Source organism: Euprymna scolopes, chromosome 45, assembly GCF_053919585.1.
Source record: "Euprymna scolopes isolate OS-2025 chromosome 45, ASM5391958v1, whole genome shotgun sequence".
NCBI classification, from domain to species: Eukaryota; Metazoa; Mollusca; class Cephalopoda; order Sepiida; family Sepiolidae; genus Euprymna; species Euprymna scolopes.
The window spans coordinates 10409910-10431544 of NC_136526.1; the positions used below are offsets into that span (position 1 = coordinate 10409910).

General features: G+C 34.0%; 1 protein-coding gene across 2 annotated transcripts in view; it reads right to left on the minus strand.

The window, feature by feature from the left end:
• LOC145269246 (isoleucine--tRNA ligase, mitochondrial-like) overlaps positions 1-21635 on the minus strand; it is a 131236-nt gene that overhangs the window by 35801 nt on the left and 73800 nt on the right. For both annotated transcript variants that reach the window (XR_013864967.1, XM_080124869.1), the window contains exons 18-21: positions 20205-20336; positions 15017-15123; positions 11385-11539; positions 5448-5635 (exon numbers count right to left, since the gene is read on the minus strand). Coding sequence is in view for 1 of the 2 variants with exons in the window: in XM_080124869.1 (XP_079980995.1) it covers positions 5448-5635; positions 11385-11539; positions 15017-15123; positions 20205-20336 (582 nt within the window). In the remaining variant the exon portion in view is untranslated. The remainder of the gene's footprint in view (positions 1-5447; positions 5636-11384; positions 11540-15016; positions 15124-20204; positions 20337-21635) is intronic.

A 21635-nucleotide genomic window follows, 5' to 3' on the forward strand; every position in this document is an offset into this window, starting at 1 on the left:
TCCACACTCCCCAAAGCCCACAAGCTAGGGCCACTGGATATAGTTTAAGGTCATATCCAGGACCCCCATTGAGGGACTTTTACCCTCTGCAGGGGGGGGGGGGGGCAGTCGGCGTATTCTAATGCCCCACCGACAGGGCCACGTTAGCATGGAAGACATTGTCTCCTCCTTTGGAAGCTGGGAGAAATGTGATTTTAGCAAGATGTAGGAATCAAAAAAAAAAAAGCCATTGCAAACTTCGAAACGCAAATAAAGTTATATCAAATATATAACCTATTGTGGTCGGTTTTCTTTGATGGAAGATGAACGTGGATAAAAGAAAAGAGACGAACACACAACAGGGAGAGGTATGTTCTTTGCCTGTGCGTTACACGGGCTGAATGTTATATGTGAAACACCCACACATACACACATTTCTTTTTTTTTTTTTACATCGGCATCACCACTTGTCAAGGCCCAGAGGCCACTCAAGGAAAACAGTTAAAGAGTGTACAGTAGTCAATTGGACAATATAGTAATCGTTAGTAGTGGAAATTTTGTAATTTGGATTACTTAAGTGGAACGGCTCATCAAGAACTTGTTTACGTTGGACTTGAAGACAATCAGATTGTAGTCAGCTGGAAAGCAGGCAAACAGAAGACAGTTCCACAGGCGTGCAGTTCTAAGAAAGAAACTTTGTTCATGGAAACTATGATTAGGTTTAGGCACACATAGAAGTATACAACATTTTATTAATTACTAGCAGGGTGACATGACGTTGTCCGGAATTGAATGATGATCAACAAGTTTGGAAAATATATATGGCAATTACGCTACACAGAATTTTCCGCATTATATCCTTATGAGGATTCGTCATGTTATTGCATGGAATTGCTGTTGCATCATATTTTTATATATCCCCGAGATACTGGGTTTGCTAGTCAGCCAATTAGATTCTTAGTTATTCACACATCCTTTTATTTTAGGTAATGAGTATATATATATATATATATATGAAATAGCTAGAGCTAGCAACCTGGCATTGCCCGGTCATACAGTACAATGATATTTTAATTTAAGCAGATTGCGTATGATTTATTATAGAATCAATCCTCTATTGATTATTATATATTATGAGAAATAATTTGCCCAGTGGACTAATTCGCAAAAACAAAAACAAAAAATAATGTGTTCATCAAATTCCGTCAGTGCTTGTTTACCATTTCACGCTAGCTGATATTTCGGTTTGATGATGAATGCCCTGGAAAAGTCATTTCTGATTAATGTTTAGTTTTAAAATATGCAAATGAAGAAATAATTTACAGCGATTTTAAATGGTGTCTATTCTTTTATCAATTAACATAAAATGGTGAAGTACACTCAGGATGCAACAGGGGATCATTCGATCTGTAGTCGAATGCTCTACCACTAAGCTATATCTCCAGATTATAATAAATCTGCTTTTTTTAAAGAAGAATTTATTTGCTGAAATTTTATTATCTCCCTTGGCTGGTATAACATAAAGTATTCCCCTGTAAAAATTATTCTTTTCTTATCTATAATAGAGAAAAGCTATTTTTAAGATCGTTTTTTTTTTTTTTCAAAACTTTCAGGTACATCCAAGGATGGAATACTGTTGCCACATCTGGGCAGAAGCTGCTAGAAAGGACTTGTCCTGCCTTGATAGAGTTCAAAATAGACTTCGTAGCCTCATAGGAGATGTCCTTTTCTCTTCCTTGCAACCTCTATCTCACAGAAGAGATGTTGCGAGTTTGTCTCTGATGTATCGTTATTTTCATGGAAAGTGTTCGACTGAGCTTCAATCTATGGTCCCCCCTCGCCAAACTTTCACAAGAAACACTAGTCTAGCTGTAAACACTATCAATAATTCCCCTCCACTCTTTATCTGTGCCTAAACCTAAACGTAGATTCCATGAACAAAGCTTCTTTCTTAGAACTGCACGCCTGTGGAATTGTCTTCCGTTTTCCTGCTTTCCGGCTGACTACAATATGGTTGTGTTCAAGTCTAACGTAAATAAGTTCTTGATGAGCCGTTCCATATAAGTTATCAAATTTACCAAATTTTCATTACTAATGATTACTATATTGTCCAATTTCTACTGTACACTCTTTAACCCTTATCCTTGAGTGGCCTCTTGGTCTTGATAATGCCTATTTAAAAAAAAAAAAAAAAAAAAAAACTTATCGGATGAATTTCTGAACAAAACATATCTAAGAACACTGCCAGACATATAAATTAGCTTTGTATGAAATTTGCAAAAGATACCTATGGGGAAGGAACTCACATCGATGATTACAAATATATTTTAATCCCCCCTCTTTGGGTAGAGCACTGTCGTAAATAATCTCACCCGCTACTTAATTGGCTGAAAATGCGAAGCTCGTTGTTTATTTGTTTACGAACAGGCGATTTGAGCACTATAAAAGTGGTGGCGGGTGTCTATTTAAATAGACATTCCGACGAGTTATTTACGGACGTCGATTCCATGGTCGTGGGAGAACTGCCGACTGTCAACACGACGGTTCTAGGTTCAATCCTTGGCTTGGGAGAGATGCTAGTCTAGCGGTACTGATGAGTTGTGATACAACGAAACAGGACTGTATGTCGATGACTACAAATATATATATATATATATATATATATATATATATATATAGATAGATAGATAGATTGATATTCAAACACAGTAGTGTTTGAATATCTTCAAACACAGTAGTGTTTGAATATCTGTCTATCTATATATATAGATAGATAGATTGATATTCAAACACAGTAGTGTTTGAATATCTATCTATCTATCTATATAGATAGATAGATAGATATTCAAACACAGTAGTGTTTGAATATCTATCTATCTATATATATAGATAGATTGATATTCAAACACAGTAGTGTTTGAATATCTATCTATCTATATATATATATATATATATATATATCTATATATATGGTGTTTGAAGTAGTGTTTGAATATATGGTCAAGTGTTAGTTTTACTTTACTGCTTTACTCACTCATTTTGCAACCAAATTTCAAATAATTTTTAAAGTTCATAGATTTACCTTCTCAACTATATTTTGAAAACATTTTTTTTTCAATTTTTATTCAGTAAAAAAAGTTATAATAAAATTACTGGTGTTCAAAAGTTCTCAGAATCTGTAAGGAATGGAGAGACAGTTTTTTCTGATTGGTTGTTGGTTACCATAGCAACCAAATCTGTTGCACTACATCAAATTAGCTGGAAACGGCAGATATAATGACATAACAAAATATAAAAAAAGGAACGTTCCCCCAGGTTTGTAGCAAAGTGCTAACGTAGGGAAAAATGGCGGTACCCAATTCTCGAAGACAACAATAAAATATATATATATATATATATATATATATATACACACATGGATATAGCTTTTAGCATTAAGAATTGTTTACATAATATTAAATTGAATTTTAAAAAAATTCTTAATACTGCGCTATTTTAAGTTATAAATTAATTTCTTACTAGAATATCTTGTCTTTTTCTTTTCCAGTTTTAACAACTAGTCCTTTTACTTTTCCAAGTTTAATCTTAACCATATTACTTTTCATGCTCACATTTTTCTATGTAATATATATATATATATATATATATATATATATATATATATATAATATAAAGCTGTGTGTGTGTGTGTCTGGTCACAAATGGGCTCCTATATGGTTGACTATTATAGAAAACTGATTACATAATGATAGAAGATGTATCGAGACACAGGAATGGGTATGTTTGATCTGGCAGAACGGTGGTTCATTAAAATTGTGGCATCTGCATTCGCGCCTAGTCCACGAAGTATGGAAATAAAAAATTAAAAATGAAAAAAAAAAAAAAAAAAAAACGTTTACAAGGGTTTTTGATATAGATGTACATAATACTTTAATAAGTATGTTTTAAGTTAAATAGGAATGGTATAATAAAATTGTGGGGTCTGCGTTCACGCCTGGCATCCATAGAATGGAAATAGGCACAAACACTAATAAAGACTTTTCATATCTATCTGCATAAGTATACTTTGATAATTATGTTTCAGTTCGAAGAAATATGGTATAATACAATTATGGGGTGTTTGTTCGTGCCTGACCTCCATAGAATGGAAATATGTCACAAAGTTTAACAAGGTTTTTTAATATAGATCCACAGAATATTGTGATAAGTGTTTCAGTGAGAACAGGTATGATATAATAAATTATGGGGTTTATCTATTATATTTTTACTTTCATCATGTTTTGCTTTGGTTTTGATACCCCAAATTCGAAGCTATCTCTTTACAACCCTTCCTTTTCATAACCTATCATACTTTCATAAATCGGAGTCCATTTTCTGTAGGCTGTTTTTGAACCCAGTCAACGACGGGTACTTTTGCTAGTATATATATATATATATATATATATATATATATATATATATATATATATATACGGGAAAATAAAAGAATTTAAAACTGTAAGTTAAAATTTACAATTGAATTATTCGACAGAATACTCCAAAACAATTATATTAAATACTAGCGGGGGTACCCGGCGTTGCCCGAGTGTTTGTTTCCGGGACGGGGTGGGGGGGAGGAGTTTTAAAAAATGTTATGGTAGGTAAGTAGGAAGGATCAAACCTGGAGTCATGAGTAAAAGTAGGAAAATAAAGTGTGAAAAAAACAAAACAAAAAAAAACATCTGCAACGTTAACAGTTCGGCCACCAAGAAAAGTCCATTCCAGTTGTTTAGGAAAAAAAAAAACAAAAAAAAAAACGACTACAGTAGGTCGGCGCGAACGTGAAAATATAATGTGAATTGTCCAGCACGCTAACCACTACGCCACTGAGCACTGCAGCTTAGTTTAGTGATTTTAAATAACTTCACATGAAAGAACTACGAAGCCAAACCGGTGTTCTCTTCTCAACTGTCCTTTGTGAACGATCCCCAAATGGTGTTAAGTGGTGGCAGGGGGAGGAGGAATTTATTAGAGAGAAAATATTTTACAACTTCCATTGATCTTAACCGATTTTGGCCGTGACTTCTCAGCAGAAAAAGTATAGAAATCTAAGATTATCGAGGAATTTGAGAAATAATAAGCCTATAACACACCTCAGATATTGTTCTGCCGTTTGTGCATATTATATTTGCATGAAATATCTTGATTTTTAATCCTATTAAGGTCAAAATCCGACGGGAAAAAATGAGTTCATTTTATTTATATAGAGATGAATTTTAATTTAGAGTTTTAAATTCTTTTATTTCCCCCTATAATATGCTCTACTTTCTATTGTGTTTGTATTGAGCTTTTTTATTTGGTTGAGATTAATTCATTAAATATTAATATTTATATTACATTGAAGTTTACCTCTGATTATATCAGGTAAACATTTCTTTTCTGCTGTATTGATAATAAGATAAATGAGATGGATAATGTCGACAACATACCTTCAGGTTAGCATGAAGGTCACCAGTAGCCCAGATAATAACATCAAATGCTGTTGGACCTTCAGATCCAATGATTTCATTAAATCTCTCTTTGATGCTTAAAATAGGTTGCAGGTCTTGGAAACTCATTAAATTGTTCCATTGGGGATCAACCTTAAAATCGGGGATCATAAACACGCTTTCAAGGTCTATAAAAATAAAAAAAAAATAAAAATATAGCAAAACATTAAAAACATCAAGTAATTTAAAATATCATTAAAACGTCATTCTGAATAAGCATTTCTTTTTTGTTAGTGTTGGTCCATGTTGTTAAAAATAAAAAAATAAAATTAATTCGCTTTAATTGTTTTGCAAATAAAATTGTAGGAAACCAATCGAAATGTACGCTATATATAATAATTACCCTTGGTTGTGCCTGAAAAGGTTCAGGGCATTTTTGGATAATCTGTCACTGGTCTGAGGGAGATAACTCCGTTTTACTAAAAGATCCATTCATTTTTTTTTCACATGAATATTTAGGATAACGCAAAACATTTAACATGCACAAACATTAATAAAAAAGAAACTGACATTTGGGCTTGATGATGAATGCCCTGGAAAAGTCATTTTTGGTTAACTACAAAGTACCCTGGAAAAGTCACTTCTGATTAATTGCAAGAAAAAAATGATTTGGTTTTCAACTATTTTATCTAATGTAACAAAGTTTTAACATTGCAAAAAGCAAAGAAACAAAAAGCGTCACTAACTGCAGAGAATTTGTTGGTAATTATGCAGACGAGAACAACTGGAAAAAATATTGACAAGAATTTTATATAAAACTAGCGGGGGTGCCTGGCATTGTCCGGGTGTTTTGGAGGTGTAAAAGAAAAAAAAAAAGTTTGGCAGGAAGGTAGGCTCAAACTCAAAGCCTTGACGCGAAGGTGGAAAAGAAAGGTTAAAAAAAAAACCCCTGATATCTTACCTGCTCGGCCATGACACAAGAGAAACTTGCAAGCGTTTTAATTTAACGATTAAAATGTTAAATGATAGGTGTGTGACTTTAATGACGCCATACGGGAACGAAATTAACTTTGGCTGCAAGCTGTTTCCCTCCAAGTTGTTGGGGAAAACCAGCTCCTCATTTAAAGGGGAGTGTCCAAATGAATAGCAATTGTCTGATATGATGGGCTTCAGCCGCATTGATCAAATCTCGTTGCTTTCTGGACGTCCCGAGCACGAGTGCAAAGGGAGGCTAATTTTGCTACGGGTTTAGTTTCGCTTGTATACTAAAAAGCCAAACAAATACGCGTAGACCAAGAAATATCGCAAAAATAGCGCATAAAAGTTAGCCAAATTAAATATACACGCTAGCTCGTTTCATAAATCTTAAATATGATAATTTAGGTAGCGTATATATAAAAGGTTCTCAAAAACAGTAACCGCCCCGGAGCAACCCCCTCACCCCCCACCCCAAAAGCCTTTGCCGAATATACACAAAAAATGCACACACACATTTTCGCTTTATATATATCTATATATCTATAAAAGTGAAAGTGCCTGTCTGTCTGTGTGTGTGTGTGTGTGTCTGTGTATGTACATTTCCCTACGCAATAACTCTGTCAATTTTAAATCTACAGACTCGAAATTTGATATACAGGGTACTGAGATTTGGGAAAATCAATGTGATCGGTTTTCAGCCAGAAATTTGGCGATTAAGAGGTCAAAGTTCAACGATTTGACCTTTGAGAACTCTACCAAACTCCTCCAACAATTTTGGGTCTAATCACTTGAAATTTTATATATAGGTTCCTTGGACATGGATCTAACTTAATAACTTGATTTGAGCCCAAATCAATAAATTTTAAGGGGTCATAAAAGGGCTCAAATTTAAAAGAATTGACCGCTTTTTTTTTTTTTTGCTCAACATACACCTCCAAACACCCGGGCAATGCCGGGCTGAAATGCTAGTATATATATATATATAGATATATATATATATATATAAAACATCGTTGCTATATCATCGTATTTTACATTTTATTTTTTTATTAATGCTACAAAACTTTGTTACATTAAATAAATGGCACGCTTTTGGGTGGGATTGAAACCGCTATCTTCAGACAATGTTCATAAGGAATTAATATATATATATACCAATCGGTACGGACCCGACTATGGAAGATCAGATAATGAATAAATGTGGATTTATAAGATCAAAAAATCCAACCTTGATCGCCCTTCGGGGCCCGTGGCGCAGTTGATAGAGACGTTGAATCTCTACGGTTCCTGATGAACATTGTCTGAAGATAGCGGTTTCAATCCCACCCAAAAGCGTGCCAGAGGTAATTGGTCAAAAATGTGGTGAGACGACGACAACTACGGATGGCAGTGATGGCTGAGAATGCAGTTAGGAGATTCGAAGTTCCTATCCGTCGCGGTTACCACCTGACGAAGGCCAGAGGAAGTTGGCCGAAACGTTGTGAACCAATAAAAACAAACAAACAACAACTAATAAAAGATGAGACTAGTGGTCCGAAATAAAAATAAAATTAACATTAAATAAATAGTTGGTTTCATTTCAAAAAAGAATAACAATTCCTCTGCATTTTTTTTTTTTTTTTTTTTTTAATTTATGTTATTCAGGGAGACAGCCATCGAGAAAGATGAGAGATCCTACAGACGATTTTGGATGGTGTTTCCTTAGTCTCAGAATAATGCTGCAATTGAGCATGAAAGACATCAGGTGACCTTCACATGTGACCCCTGCGATGAGATCGACATTTCAAGGTATTTCAAGCAAAACTTGACTGCCAGTCGTCGGATGACACCAATCATTTAATTTTCTTAAGATAATGAAAAAAATCTGAAGCATATATCATTATAAATAATTTGTGCATATTACGAACCGGATTTCTCGTAAATGTTTGAGATGAACCAGAAACTGGTCATGTTGCTGATCAGGCAACCAGAAAGCGATAATGGACATGGTTAACCAATACGGAGCAGAGCAAAGGAGAGCCGACAACTTTTTTGAAAGTTTTTTAATTTTAATCAGTCATGATAATGATGCATACTACAATAAATGGTACTCCTGCAGTATTTTACCCACCGATTTCACGATCTTAGCCGAGCGTTGACGAACGCTTTCGGCGTTAACGCCGACGAAAGCCGAGAATTCGGAGCTACGGTGCAAGAACGCTAAAAAGTATGTGAATTAGCAACAACATTACAAGGAAAAGATATTACACACACACACACAACAAAATGGATAAAATTAATACAAAAAATTTGGATAAAATAAATCACAAACACTTACCGTAAGTTTTTTTTTAAAGTAAAATAAATTTATTTTGTTGAATATTTTTTTTTTTTTTTGGTTCATTTTGTTTTCCGATAGCTTTTTTTTGGGGGGGGGGGGTAAGCAACAGTAATAAACACTTCAATGTTTTTTTTTTGTTTGTTTTTAACAAAACGTTATTAAACAGTAACAACAATGTTTTTTTTTTGTTTTTTTTTTCAGTAATGTTTGTAGGGGGGGGGGGACAACAATTACTGTTTATCTTTAGTTCCGACTGGAAGATTTTCTACTGACTGTAGAGGCAAAGTAGGGAGCAAAGGGTTTTCAGAGGATGTGGAAAGAAGAAGCTCCTTCCCAAACCGGGTAGCCTTCCGCGATTTGATTTATTATGGAGACAAAAGGGTTGTGTCAAAATTTTTAAATTCGCGTATGTTTCCAACAGCTCCCGTTTTTTTTTTTTTTATCGCTAAATTAAATAGCTGAAATGAAAGGCTGTGTATTTTTACTTTGAAACAATAAAATAACTGAAATGAAACGCTATGTGTGTAATTTCAAAGAAAATTATTCGTCTGCTGCGCGTTCGTTTGAAGCGCCCTGATTGGCTGATAGAGTATCGTACCGCTCGCCATGTTCCGGCGTTTTACGACGGATGTCGATCAACGCTCGGCTAAGATCGTGAAATCGGTGGGTAAAATACTGCAGGAGTACCCAATAAATTTAACAAACTATACTAGATAAAATATTATGAACACCAAAGCAAGTCCTAAACCTTAGTCCCTAGCTCAAACTCCAAAACAAAACTAACCCCAAAAACACTCCTTACTCCTGCAAAATAACCCAAACCCCAAAAACACTCTTTACCTCCCAAATATAACCCAAACCCAAAACCCTAACCCATAAAACACCCCTTTCCAACCAAAAATAATCCAAACCCAAAAACAAAAACCATACCCAAAAACACTCCTTACCCCCGCACTCCAAAAACCTAAACCAAAAATCTCTTCCTCCCCCCAAATTACCCAAACCAAAAAAAAAAAAAACACTCCTTACCCCTCTCCTCAAAAATCCAAAAAATGCTTTTTACCCCTAAAAATAACCCAAACCTGAAAAAAACACTCCAGTTCATAAATATAACCTAAATCCCAAAATAAAACTATTTAAAAAAAACACTCATTACCCACCAAAAATAACCAAAACACGAAAGCAAAAGCCTCACTGAAAAAACTCCTTACCCCTGCAAAGTAACCCAAACCCAAAAAACACCCCCCCCCAAATTACCCAAACCCAAAAAACACTCCTTAACCCCCGCCAAAATAACCCGAAAAACACTTTTTACCCCCTAAAAATAACCCAAAACCCTAACCCAAGAACACTACAGTGCATGAGGTCAATAGTACCTTCCGTTTTAATAGAAAAAAAAAGAAAAGTGTTTACATAAAATATAAAAAAATATTCATGAAGCTTACAGCAGGTTGATTTTCTTGAATTGAAAGCCAGGTTTAATTTCAGAAGAGTTTCCGATTCTGTACAAGTTCTGGAGATGAAAACTTTTTGGTGGGCAGCAGTTCTGTATAAGTCTCGGACTTTAAAATTTTGCAGGTAAAGAGCAAAAAATCTTTCCTGTGTGAACACGAAAAAATTATGTGCAGGAATGCTAAAAGATTCAATATTTTTATAGAGCAATTCTGGTTTCTGATTGGCTGCTAGCAGAACATGGCTCCATTTGATTGGTCAGTTCCAATTGCGAGTGTCTATAAGTAAAACCTTCCATTTTTTTTTTTTTAAATCAAATTAGTAATAAGTATTCGATGCATTTTGTTTTCTATTTCTTAACATAATAATTTAATCAGGTTTCCTAGTGTTTTTAAGAGTTGACCAGTGCTCAGCATATTCCGATGGTTGACATCAGGTACCAGTCGAGCCCCGCTCTGCTTTTTATTTTATTTACATTTTCATCTCAAAGAAGGCACAGTTCCAATTTGATGTAGAGGGGTTACTTTCAGGGACATAAGTTGCAGGGATACTATGTAGGGAGTTGAGCAGCAAGATGTCTGTTCACATTACACTGGAACTTCTGCATGTCAGTACAGTTGGGGAAGCAGGAACCTGGAAGGGAATTCCAAAGTCCAGCAGTTCTGAAACTATTAGAGTATAAGGCATTCTTACATCTAGGGATCTCTGTGTAGGGGTGGGACTTTGCTGCATGTCAGGTTTGTCGGGGGAATTTAAATCGAGGGGATGCAAGGGCTTGTAGTTTGTTGGGGCATCCACCATTAAAATACTTGTAAAACAGGCAGAGGGATGCAACAATTCACTGATGGGACAGACGTTGAAGCATAGGTGACAGTTCAGGACCTATCAGATAATTTTGAGAAACCCGGTTCGTAATATGCACCAAGACGGACTTTTTGTTCATAAAATGCATTAGCACCATTTCTGTGATAATATATTAGTATTTACTAATATCTCAATATAGAACTATTGTCCTAAGTTTGTTTTTTTTTAAATCTGGTTCTAATATGCACTATAGCACCTAAATAATACATGACAATATTTCTGTGATGAGATATTAGTATTTACTATTTCTCACCATAGAACTAATGTTGTAATTTTTTTGTTTTTTTTTTACATGAGTGATCGATAGAAAATGGTTTACTTGCCTTCGTATGCAAAAGGTTTCGGTAAATGTTCAAAGAGTTCCTCTGCAAAGTGTGGAATGATGGGAGCAATGTACCAGAGAATGGTATGAAGGATGTGATATTGGACTGTTTGGCAAGAGCGGCGATACAAACTGTCATGGATATCGCAGTAACACCTGACAAAGAGAAGAACAAATATTTGAGAATGATATGAAAAAATGATATAAAATTGTATTGTTTGAATAATGAGATAAGACTCCATTTGTTACGAAAGAAATTATCAGATAAAACTGTATTCTTTCTTCTATTCTATTTATATTCTTCTATTCTATGTTTATAAAATAGACACGATTTTCCAGAAGTCGGGCAAATTAAAGATAGCCGTGACCCCCATTCTTAAGTTGTAGATATTATGATTTAGACGTGATATAAAAAGTTTTAAGAAGGAATGAACTGACCGAGAAGCCCGGCGAAAAAAGCCTTTGGCGGACGTACAGAAAAATGCACACTCACATTTTCACTTTTATATAGATATATAGATTTTCAACACAACCAAGGCACAGATCCATTTGAAGTAAGGGGCTACTCTCAAGGACATAAGTTGCAGGGATATTATGAAGAGAGATGAGCAGCAAAATGTCTGTTCACGTTACACTTGAACTTCTGCATGTCAGTACAGTTGGGAAAGCAGAATCCCGGAAGGGAATTCCAAAGTCTAGCAGTTCTGAGGAAGAAACTATTGGAATAGAAGGCTTCCTTACACTTAGGGATCTCTACCTTATAGGGGTGGAATTTACCTGCTTGTCGGGTTTGTTAGAGGTATTTACATCGAGAGGGTACAAGGGCTTGTAGTTCATCAGAGCATTCATCATTAGAATAGATGTTGGTTCACATTACACTTGAACTTCTGCATGTCAGTACAGTTGGGGAAGCAGGAACCCGGAAGGGAATTCCAAAGTCTAGCGGTTCTGGGGAAGAAACTACTGGAGTAGAAGGCTCTCTTACATCTAGGGATCTCTACTGTGAAGGGGTGGGATTTAGCTGCTTGTCTGGGTTATTTATGTTGAGGGGGTACGAGTGCTTGTAGTTCGTCAGAGCATTCACCGTTAAAGTACTTGTAGAACAGGCAGAGGGATGCAACATTTCGTCGATGGGACAGAGGTTGAAGCTTGGATGACAGTTCAAGAGCTAGAAGTAATTGTAAGAGAGAAGTAGTGACAACTAAGAGAGAATATAATATTCTATTCTATATTTTATTCTTTTATTCTATCTTTTATTCTTTTATGCAATTTTATTCTTCTATTCTATCTTTTATTCCTTTATTCTATCTTTTATTCTTCTATTCTATCTTTTAATATTCTATTCTATATTTTATTCTTCTATTCTATATTTTATTCTTCTATTCTATCTTTTATTCTTCTATTCTATATTTTATTCTTTTATTCTATCTTTTATTCTTTTATTCTATCTTTTATTCTTCTATTCTATATTTTATTCTTCTATTCTATCTTTTATTCTTCTATTCTATATTTTATTCTTCTATTCTATCTTTTATTCTTTTATTCTATCTTTTATTCTTCTATTCTATCTTTTAATATTCTATTCTATATTTTATTCTTCTATTCTATATTTTATTCTTCTATTCTATCTTTTGTTCTATATTTTATTCTTCTATTCTATCTTTTATTCTTCTATTCTATCTTTTAATATTCTATTCTATATTTTATTCTTCTATTCTATCTATCTTTTATTCTTCTATTCTATCTTTTAATATTCTATTCTATCTTTTATTCTTTTATTCTATCTTTTATTCTTTTATGCTATCTTTTATTCTTCTATTCTATCTTTTATTCTTCTATTCTATCTTTTAATATTCTATTCTATATTTTATTCTTCTATTCTATCTTTTATTCTTCTATTCTATCTTTTATTCTTCTATTCTATCTTTTATTCTTCTATTCTATATTTTATTCTTTTATTCTATATTTTATTCTTTTATTCTATCTTTTATTCTTCTATTCTATCTTTTAATATTCTATTCTATATTTTATTCTTCTATTCTATATTTTATTCTTCTATTCTATCTTTTATTCTTCTATTCTATCTTTTATTCTTTTATTCTATCTTTTATTCTTCTATTCTATCTTTTAATATTCTATTCTATATTTTATTCTTCTATTCTATATTTTATTCTATATTTTATTCTTCTATTCTATCTTTTGTTCTATATTTTATTCTTCTATTCTATCTTTTATTCTTCTATTCTATCTTTTAATATTCTATTCTATATTTTATTCTTCTATTCTATCTATCTTTTATTCTTCTATTCTATCTTTTAATATTCTATTCTATCTTTTATTCTTTTATTCTATCTTTTATTCTTTTATGCTATCTTTTATTCTTCTATTCTATCTTTTATTCTTCTATTCTATCTTTTAATATTCTATTCTATATTTTATTCTTCTATTCTATCTTTTATTCTTCTATTCTATCTTTTATTCTTCTATTCTATATTTTATTCTTTTATTCTATATTTTATTCTTTTATTCTATCTTTTATTCTTCTATTCTATCTTTTAATATTCTATTCTATATTTTATTCTTCTATTCTATCTTTTATTCTTCTATTCTATCTTTTATTCTTCTATTCTATCTTTTATTCTTCTATTCTATATTTTATTCTTTTATTCTATATTTTATTCTTTTATTCTATCTTTTATTCTTCTATTCTATCTTTTAATATTCTATTCTATATTTTATTCTTCTATTCTATATTTTATTCTATATTTTATTCTTCTATTCTATCTTTTATTCTATATTTTATTCTTCTATTCTATCTTTTATTCTTCTATTCTATCTTTTAATATTCTATTCTATATTTTATTCTTCTATTCTATCTATCTTTTATTCTTCTATTCTATCTTTTATTCTTCTATTCTATCTTTTAATATTCTATTCTATCTTTTATTCTTTTATTCTATCTTTTATTCTTTTATGCAATTTTATTCTTATATTCTATCTTTTATTCTTTTATTCTATCTTTTATTCTTTTATTCTATCTTTTATTCTTCTCTTCTATCTATCTTATTTATTTATTATAAAAGACATTATTTTTCCCCTCCAGAAAAACAAAACATTATAGCAATAAAAACACAGCTGCCACATATAAATTAAATATAGCCACACCACCGCCCAATACCTGAAGTAGGTTTTACAGATATTATTTGTTAATTTTATTCATTATCATAAATTCCTATAATAATTCCTAGGAGAGTCACTTTCCCAAACAAGTCATATTTACAGGTAGTAGCACAATATTTACTTGCTCATTATTTTCTCTTCTCCCTCTCCTTCACACCCATGTGTTTCTTTTTCTGTATATTTAACATTAAATTAGTGGATTCTAATGGTGCTAATTTTGATCAATAAATTTTTGTTTGAGCCGAGATATGTTCATCTGAATTTAAAAGTTAAAAGCCGTAACAATTTGCTTGTGTGAATGTGGTATAAATAGTTCATTATTCGTTTTCCGAACCTTACCTGTCACCAGGCCATCAAACTTGGCAGATTTAAATTCAATGAATTGATAAATGTAATGTGAACAAACATCTTCCGGATTACTATGTATGTAGCACTGACGGAAAAATAACTTACCTGTCCTTGATGATTGTGCTGTAGAAACTTGAAACCTCGGAATTGATGAACCTGTCAATGGTGGAGGTCATTTTGTTGTATCGATGATTTGCATACTGCTGGGAAAGCTGAAAAGAGAAACCGTTTCTAATGAAAGGCGGCGAGAATATTTCTGTGTCAACTGAAGACTACTACAGGGAGTCCAAAAAATGACTGAAGGGTTGAAAATCTTTGTCAATTATTATGTTTTTTCTCTATTTCAGATCTTTGTCATTTTACCATTAATGATAGTTTTTTCCTCTATTTCAGATATTTTACAAATAATAGATTAGAAATAAATTATAGCATTGAACGTACACAAGTTGTGAAATTGTTTTATGACTCAAAGTTTCCTGCCTGCTAGAAAACTGCTTTTGTAGTACCAGTTTTCAAGAATTCTGGTGAAAGAAATGACCCAGTAAATTATTGCCCCATTAGCCTCCTCTCACTTTTCGCCAAAATATTTGAGTCCATAATTAACCAAGCTCTAGTCCATCACCTTACAGATGCTAAACTTCTGACCGACCAACAATACGGATTTAGGCAAGCGTGTTCCACAGCAGACATCCTAACTGTAATCTCTGAACGTATATACCATTCACTGGACAAAGCAGGGGAGGGTAGAGCAGTAGCTCTAGATATATCTAAGGCTTTTGACAGGGTATGGCATGAAGGTCTTCTTAGGAAAATCAGATCATACGGTATCACTGGAAGAATACTTAACATAATTAAATCTTTCTTAGATCAGAGAAAAATCCAGGTTATCCTCGACGGTCATACATCTATAATATGATATAAATGCAGGAGTGCCCCAGGGGTCTATCCTTGGACCTCTACTGTTCCTGATATTCATAAATGACCTCCCTGACAAAATTGTCTGTGAGATGGGTATATATGCTGATGACACCATGCTCTATAACAGATACGACAGGAAAACAAATGAACACATATCTAAAGAAATGGCAGAAACACTAGAGGATGACCTCCAATATGTAGTAAAATGGGGACAAAAATGGATGGTCACATTCAATGCTGCCAAGACTAAAGTTGTTTCCTTCAATAATTACAAGAAACCTTCTCTGCCACCAATAGCAATGGCCAAAGACATTATCTGAAAGCACATCTTTTAAACTCTTCGACCTAACGTTCACAGGAAACATGTTATAACAATTACATTGAGAGCATTGCCAGGACTGCTGCGAAGAAGGTAGGCTCTCTCTACCGTGCTAGAAAGCCACAAACGCCCAAAAGTATCCTGTACCTCATGTATGGAGTATTGTTGTCATATTTGGTCTGGTGCATCTGCTACTAGTCTCTCGCTCATAGAAAAGGTTCAAAAGAGAGTTGCTAACCTGATAGGTCCTGAACTGTCATCTAAGCTTCAGCCTTTGTACCATCGACGAAATGTAGCATCCCTCTGTCTGTTCTACAAGTATTTTAACAGTGAATGCTCCGACGAACCGCAAGCACTCGTACTCCCTCGACATAAATACCCCCGACAAACCCGATAATCAGCTAAATCCCACCCCTTCACAGTAGAGATCCCTAGATGTAAGAGAGCCTTCTACTACAGTAGTTTCTTCCCCAGAACCGCTAGACTTTGGAATTCCCTTCCGTTCCGGGTTCCTGCTTCTCCAACTGTACTGACATGCAGAAATTCAAGTGTAACGTGAACTGACATCTTGCTGCCCAACTTCCCACATAGTACCCCTGTAGATTATGTCCCTGATAGTAGCCCATGCATCAAAGTGGCAATGTGCCTTGTTTGGGGGGGGGGGGGGGGGAGATGTAATTTAAAAAAAAAAAAAAAAAAAAAAAAAAAAAGAGCTTATTTGTAGCATTTTCATGGAAGAGAGAGCCCAAGTAACAACACAATTTAAAGAGTCTATGTTAACAAACCCCCAAATCCTGCAAGTATTGAAGAAAAACAGCAGGAACGAAATAAGGGAGTTAAATCGCAATCCAGAGATTCTGCAATCTGTCATGAATAATGTTTTGGAAAAAGCGCAAATATGCGAAACTAAAAATGGGCAACATTTAAAAGACATTATTTTTCATAAATAAAAAATTGTTTAAATTTTGCTTCTTTTTTTCTTTTTTTTTAAAAAATTCCCAATGTCTTAGTCAGATTGTGTTAAAATCATATCAAGATATCATCAAAAATAAAGAATCTATTTAAGTTCAAAACCCTTCAGCGACTTTTTGGACACCCTATATAATCTAGAACAGTGATTCTTAATTTTTTTTTTTTTTTACCATAGACCCCTTTTCCTTTCTTTTTTTCTTGGTGGACACCCTAACCCTAACCCCCTCATACCTATTGGTCATCAAACAATATTCTATGTTTCACTAAAATAAATTTTAAGTTTATTAATTTTTATTTATTGCAGACTATTATCCTCATCTTTTCTTAGTTGTTGTTTCGGCCAACTATTCCTCTGGCCTTCGTCAGGTGGTAACCGCGACGGGATAGGAACTCTGAATCTCCTAACTGCTTTCTCAGCAATTACTGCCTTCCATAGTAGTTATCGTCTCACCACGTTTTGGCCAAGTAAGCCTCTGGGAAGCTTTGGGTAGGATTGAAACTGCTATCCTCAGACAATGCTCACCTGGAACCGTGGAGATTCAACGTCTCTATCCATTAGCATTCTCTGAAAATAACGGTTTCAATCCTACCCAAGGCCAGCCAGAGGCTTACTTGGCCAAAACGTGGCGGGACGACGACAATTATAGAAGGTAGTAATTGCAGTGGATGCAGTTAGAAGATTTGGATTTCCTATCCTGTCGCGGTTACCACGTTTTGGCCAAGTAAGCCTCTGGGCAGCTTTAGGTAGGATTGAAACCACTATTTTCAGACAATTCTCACCTGAAACCGTGGAGAGAGGCCAAAACGTCGTGAAACAACAACTAAGAAAAAGATGAGGATAATAGTCCGCAATAAATAAATGAATTCCAATTAAATAATATATATTCATATATTTATATTTAATTTTTGGGCACTTCTGCAGTATAAGGACGTCGGCCATTTTTTTTTTTTTTTGCCAGGTGGCGCTTCTCAGTCAAAGAACAGGGGATGATGACTCCTACTTTAGGGAAATTCTTCGGAAATTTTATCTTAAGAACGGATGTAAATTCCCTAAATATGCACAGTTGAGCACCAGTTTTTGAATGGCATAAAAGATTCAAGGAGACGAAGTTTGTGAGGGATGATGGGAGCTGTAAGGAAGTCGGAACATCAGAGTTGATTGACCAAATAAAGAATTACATGAGGACCGTCGTGTGAAGTCCAATTAAACAACATATATAAATTTTAAGGTTTTAATAAACAAAGAAATAAGTATATAACTAAGCTTTATTTTTAAAATAATTTAATGCAAATAAAGTATTCTACAACAGTTTTTGAGTGGCATAAGAGATTCAAGGAAGGAATGATGAGGTGTGGGAGGCATAAGGAAATCAGAACACTAAGAGTTGATTGGCCAAATAAAGAATTTCCTGGATAAGGATCGTCGTTTGTCTAGAGAGACAATAAGTGCACAGTTTGATGTCAGCGTTGTAACTGTACACACAATTATTTGCGAGAAACTGAAGATGCGGAAAATTTGCGCATTATTTGTCCCAAAGGTGCTTGTAGAAGGTCACAGACTATTTGACCAAGATGGGCATCAAGATAATTCCTCATCCTCCCTATAATCCAAACCTTGCTCCCTGTGACTTTTTGCTTATTCTCCCTAAGCTCAAGGAAAACCTTAGAGGCTATTGTTAGGAGACAATCTATATATCTATAAAAGTGAACGTGTCTGTCTATGTACATTTCCCTACACAATATCTCTGTCAATTTTCAGTCTACAGACTCGAAATTTAATATACAGGGTACTGGGATTTGTGAAAATCTTTGTGATCGGTTTTCGGCCAGAAATTTTGCTGTTAAGGGGTCAAAGTTCAACGATTTGACCTTTGAGAACTCTACCAAACTCCTCCGACAATTTTGGGTCTAAACAATTGAAATGTTAGATATAGGTTCCTTGGACATGGATCTAACTTAATAACTTGATTTGAGCCCAAAACAATAAATGTTAAGGGGTCATAATAGGGGTCAAAGTTAAAAAAATTGATCGCTTTTTTTTTTTTTTTTTTTTTTTTGCTCAACACACACCTCCAAACACCCGGGCAACGCCGGGCTGAAATGCTAGTGGAGGAGATAAAAGAGGCTGTGATGAGGGTCACTGACACACTCACACAAGAGGACTTCCATGGGGCTTTCCAGAAGTTGTTGGAATAGGACAACAAGTGTATTGCAGCCGGAGGAGATTACTTGGAAAGGGAATAGTTTCCTGTGTGTACTATCAATAAAAGTGTTATATTATGAACCCTTTTTAGGAATTCAAAAACACAACAACCATTGGTGTAAGCAACAGTCCGTTTTTATTTCTCTTGTTGTTTCTTGCTTATGGTAGAGAGAGAGAGCCCGAGTGGTAGAGCGACAGAGAGAATTATTGTGGCGTCCGCTCTGTTGACAAATCAAAAATCCAACTTGCAATCTTTTTCTTGTGTCACTTTTTCCTGTCAATCTTTTCAAAACATCCACATAACCAGATTCCTTTCTGCTACATTCTTTCACAACAATAACAAAGTTTGTTTATATTTGTAAAAATATTGAAACAATTCCAGTTTAGCTGTCAATTTCTCACATACCATCCGCAGACGCATGCCACATTTTAATCCATATAAATACATATATGTATATACACCTATACACATATACAGGGTGATCCCCCCAAAAAAGAAAAACTGGCCCCAACTCTAATTAGGGCCCCGTTTCTTAGTGTTTTGTCCGAATGAAATGAAACTTTGGTCATAACTAGTTTATTATATTCAAAACATCACATCAAAACACTAGGGTCTTTGGCCTTTTTTTCTTTTTTTTCTCCGTTCTACTGCATATGTTCTAGATGGCCTCTTATATTTTTTTTTTGAGTCATCCTGTATATACTAGCATGTCAACCCGGCTTAGACCGGGTCATTTGTGTAACAAAAGTGCTTATATAGATAGAGATATTTTCTGACGAAAAGATGGGAGAGACAAAGAGAAAGTAGGGGGGGAGGAGAAAGAGGAAGGAAAGATGAAAAAAATAGATTGATTAACTTTTATAATGGAGAAGAGAGTTACCTTTTCAGCAAACATATACAACAGATGCAACATATATTTGTCTTGCGGCAACAGCATTTCGTACTCCACTATGTGATCGGATGGGGAGAATTCGAACAAATTGCCGAGCAAAAACCGACAAGATTTGCGCAACTGAAAATAGAATAAAGAAAAAAAAAATGTAAAAATTTTTTAAAAAACTTTAATATATATATATATATATATATATATATATTGATTTAAAGGTTATGAGGGTTTTTTGAAAAAGTCTGCAAATTTTCATGTAGTTTCGTCCCATATAACCAAAGATATGAGCATTTCAATATTCAATTTTTCTAAGTGTGTGTGTATATGTATATATATATATATAAGTAAATTCTTGGTACAGCAAAATGGAAGGAGAAATTTCAGAGGAAACATAATTTAAATATCAAAGAAAACAAAAAAACGGGCAGGTGAAATTATTAAAATTTCCTTAAGGCCTTATCGTCTGACCCTCTAAGAGGAAACGTCAGAATGATAAATTAAAAATTAAGAAACGAATGAGGAAAGAAGGGAATTTGGTTTCAGTTGGAAGAACAGTGAAAAAAAAAAAAAAAAAAAAAAAAAATCTCACTGTTCAGGTGGGTTTAAATCAATAAATATCTCCAACTGATGTTTCAAAATCTTTTGTCTACACAGGCTAGGTCGAGAGTTGTTAATGACTAACGCCTCAATGATATTGAGATGATAGTTCGAACTCGCACTGTATAAAACAGAAAACCACCCATCGGAATATTGATCAGAACACCTATTTATACTCATCAGGTGATTACCAATGGCGGACTTATGAGCTTGGGAGTGCCCGGATGTTCTCGAAACCTGGTGTAGTCGAATATCCCGAGGGATATGTTGGGATATTCTCATTTCTAATCTTTGGGATGTTTTGCCAACATAGTCAGCTCCACACTGACAAACAAATTTATAAACAACAGAATTCTTTTGAATGGTTGGCAAAACATCTTTACGAAAAGAAGAGAAAAAGGTTCGAGTTGTGTAAACTACTCTAAGCATAGTAGCTGGAAAACAACGTTGAGTAGCAGAAGAAATCCTTTTAACAATATGAAGGCCAACAGGACCTAACCATGGTAATTTTAAATAAATGGGACAACGTGATGGACCAATACGTTTAACACTATTAAATGTAGTAATTTTACGTTCAATAGTAGTTTTTATTATATTTATGGGATATCCATTGCTAAGAAAAATATTTGTGATTTCACCAAGTTCCGTATCAAGACGGTTTGGTGAACAAATCATAAGTGCACGATGTGTAAGAGCGCTAATGAGGTTTATTTTTCTAGACTGAGGGGCAAAGGAAAACCAATTAAGATAGAGCCCTGTAAATGTAGGTTTTCTATATACAGAGGTCTCAAACGTAGAACCAACTTTAGAAACACGAACATCGAGGAA